Source organism: Mustela nigripes, chromosome 14 (genome assembly GCF_022355385.1).
Source record: "Mustela nigripes isolate SB6536 chromosome 14, MUSNIG.SB6536, whole genome shotgun sequence".
Lineage (NCBI taxonomy): Eukaryota > Metazoa > Chordata > Mammalia > Carnivora > Mustelidae > Mustela > Mustela nigripes.
Genome location: NC_081570.1, coordinates 72,542,546 through 72,545,817, shown reverse-complemented (window position 1 = coordinate 72,545,817; position 3,272 = coordinate 72,542,546). Strand labels below are relative to the sequence as shown.

General features: G+C 36.4%; 1 protein-coding gene across 1 annotated transcript in view; it reads right to left on the bottom strand.

The window, feature by feature from the left end:
• Positions 1-834: 834 nt before the first annotated feature.
• Positions 835-3,272, bottom strand: part of CLCA2 (chloride channel accessory 2) — a 37,480-nt gene continuing 35,042 nt past the window's right edge. The window contains exon 14 of the mRNA XM_059377097.1: positions 835-1,774. Coding sequence (XP_059233080.1) covers positions 1,332-1,774 — 443 coding nt within the window. The 3' untranslated portion in view covers positions 835-1,331. The remainder of the gene's footprint in view (positions 1,775-3,272) is intronic.

Below are 3,272 nucleotides of genomic sequence, written 5' to 3'. Positions count from 1 at the left end.
ATAACAAGTCAGACCTGGGATGTAGTCTAAGCTGTAAGGAGGCAGCTTGGGAACAGAGATTTACTGGCCATTTTACTCTTCAACACTGCTCTGAGTCTCTGACTCAGGCTTCTTTCTCTTTCCTCTTGTCCCAGTTTCCCACAGTTCCCTCCCTTCTTCTCCAGAATTTAATCAAATTTTCATTCTTAATTGGCCCTGGTTTTAAAATAGTTCTATTCCACATTATTATTTCTATTATCCAATAAAGTTTGAAGTTCTTTAATATACAAGGCAAATTATTCTATTGATCAATAATCTTTAAAAAAATAAGGATAGTAAAATTAGATGAAAGATGATTTTTATTTCCTTGTGACCTATGCTTCACTCTCTATTCACCCCCTACACCCATAGATAAATAACCTTTGATGGAGAAAGGATTCCTAGACTCTTTTTGAACAAAAAATAGAATCAGTTAACCATTTCCAAAGGTCACTTTTTTTCTTCCCCCAGGGTCTCCAATAGTCTATTCTGTAGTTGAAATAAAATAAAACCATATAGCCTGTGTATGCATTAAGATAAGCCCAGAACTATGTCTTTTATGCTTTATTTAAAGCCTTATGAGAGTTATAACCATTTTTATCAAATAGCACCAAGGCAATAACTTGGAAACCTGCTTTGATAAGAATACAATCTCACATGCAATAAATTCAGTAGACTTCTTTTACAAAACTAATGTTGTGGGACAGGGATAATACGCACATTTTAATAATAACTCTTACAGTGAAAAAAGATCGCTTTGACCACTTGCAGTGGGATTTGATCTGTTGTATAATTAATCAAATGTCAAAAGGTGAAGAACTTTACAATAGGGGCTTCATATATAAAATGCAGCTTGATCTTTAGTCATAAAAAAGCAACCTATTCTGAAAAGATAAGGGGAAATAAAAATTAATCAAAGTAACTGAGCAACTGTTCATATGGACAGTTATACCAACCTCCTTTCCTTTATCTGGGGCTATTTTTCCTCTACAATAAAACAAGCTTTTTTTTTTTTTTTAACTTTGGTTCAAGTTTTGCCCTTGCCTTTGCTTTTAAAGACATTACCTTAGAGAATAATAATTTTTATTATTTTGTCCATAACCAAAGCTTAAGAGTTTCCTAACTTCCTTCCAAAAAATAGTGTTATAAAAGAATCTTTGTCTGCTTACCATGTAAAAATCTGACCTGTATTATACAAAAACTCAAGGCATTTTTAATAGTTCTGGTGTTAATTTGACTTTACTGGTATGTTTTCGTAAAGTGTAAAGGCCATGGATTTTATATCTAAGGAGGAAGGTACTCTGTACATTTGCTCATATTAATTTTGTTCCATTCTTTTTCTTGTCTGCTCTGTTTTTCCTGTTTAAAATACAGTGTGTTATGACTATAGTGAGGCAAATGATTCCTATTGAACCCAATGCTGTCAAAACTCCTTTCAATATAAGGTTGTCTCTGGCAAGTATAGGAGCAGAATATGGGGGGATAAACAGAGATGCCTGAGCAATGTTAGATACAGCAGACTTTAAGGAGCTCCTGTCTATTGCTCGTATTGCCACATAAATTCTGTGGCTTTCTTGTGTCTCTCCATCAGGTTGGTGGTCAGGTCCATTTGTGAAAAACTTTGGTGAGAATGTAAATACCTCCTTGGTCCCAGCTTTCTGAGGATTTAGTTTTGATGTATTCACTAAAATGGCATTGTTAAAGTCATCTTGAATATTCTGTAAATGTTTACTGATTCTTATTTCATAGCTGTTGGCTGAAAATAAAAAATATAAATGGAAAGGTTAAGTCACTTGGGTAAATTTTCTAGTTTACTAAAAATGACTATGAGGATAGCAACAAAACTAAAAATACCTAGAAATAAACATAACAAAAATTGCATATGAAGAAAACTTTAAAACACTACATAAAAACTCATATTGAAACCTAGACAAGAGGAAAAACTTACTGTTTTTTTGGATAGGAAAATTCAGCGTAATAAAGATGTTATTTTTCCCTAAGTTATTTGTAAATTTTACATGATTTTATTAAACCCTCTAGGGGGTGCCTGGGTGGCTCAGTCAGTTAAGTGTCTGCATTCAGCTGGGGACATGATCCTGGGGTCCTGATACCAAGCCCCACATCAGGGTCCCTGCTCAGTGGGAAGTCTGCTTCTCCCTCTGCTCCTCCCCCCGCTTGTGTGCTCCCTCTCTCTCTAGCTTTTTCTCTCTCAAATTAATAAATAAAATAAAAATATATGTTACTTAAGTCAAAGGTAAAAGTTTAGTTCTGAGTTCTGGTAAGGGATATGTGGCTTAGACTAGTTCATAACAGGAATGAACTCTAAAGAAAGCAAAACAACAACAACAACAACAACAACAACAACAACAAAACCCCCAAAACCCCACAAAGCTAATAAATCACTGGATTCAGGTAAAAATAGGCAGAAACCAGAGGTGTTACAATCCTTAAAAGAAGGAAATCAAGTAGGGATGATTCATGTTTGTGCAGCTTTTCCTCTTAAGGCACTTCCCTCTCCTGTACAGATATGATAGCTGGAATGGAAAGCAGCTACCTTTTGGATCTGAGAAATCAGAAGACTGAATATGGGATTGCCTGAATAACTGAAAGTTGAGGGAGCTGGAGAGGGACCACCCCCAAATCTATGCACTGACTTTTTTCAGACCGTTGGAAGACTTCCAATTATTCATGTATGTATGAAACAATAAGGGCTCAAGGGACAAACAACAGCTAGAAGGCTGAAACACTGAATAGAGTTTTATTTTAATGCTCATCAAGGGTATAGAGTTTGGAGTGTGAGTCTTGTCAATTAGAGGAGCATGGTAAATATGTGAAGATATCCATTAAAACACTGAAAGAACGATGCTTTAGGAATAAAGACTGGGTTTCAGAATTAAGGGATATGCCCTGCATTAAGAGCAAAACTGAAATAGACAAACCCTAGCCAAAAGCAAAACCAAGCCTCCTCAAATTCAAGGTGAACCAAGATATATATCAAAAAAATTTCAAAACTCTTGGGGTGTCTGGCTGGCTCAGTCAGTTGAGTGTCTAGCTTTGGCTCAGGTCATGATCTCAGGGTCCTGGAATTAAGTCCTGCATTGGGCTGTCTGCTCAGCAGGGAACCTGCTTCTTCCTTTGCCCCTCCCCACTCTCATGTGCTCACTCTCTCTCCCTCTGAAAGGAAAAGAAAGATAGGAGAAAAGAAGGAAGGAAGGAAGGAAGGAAGGAAGGAAGGAAGGAAGGAAGGAAGGAAG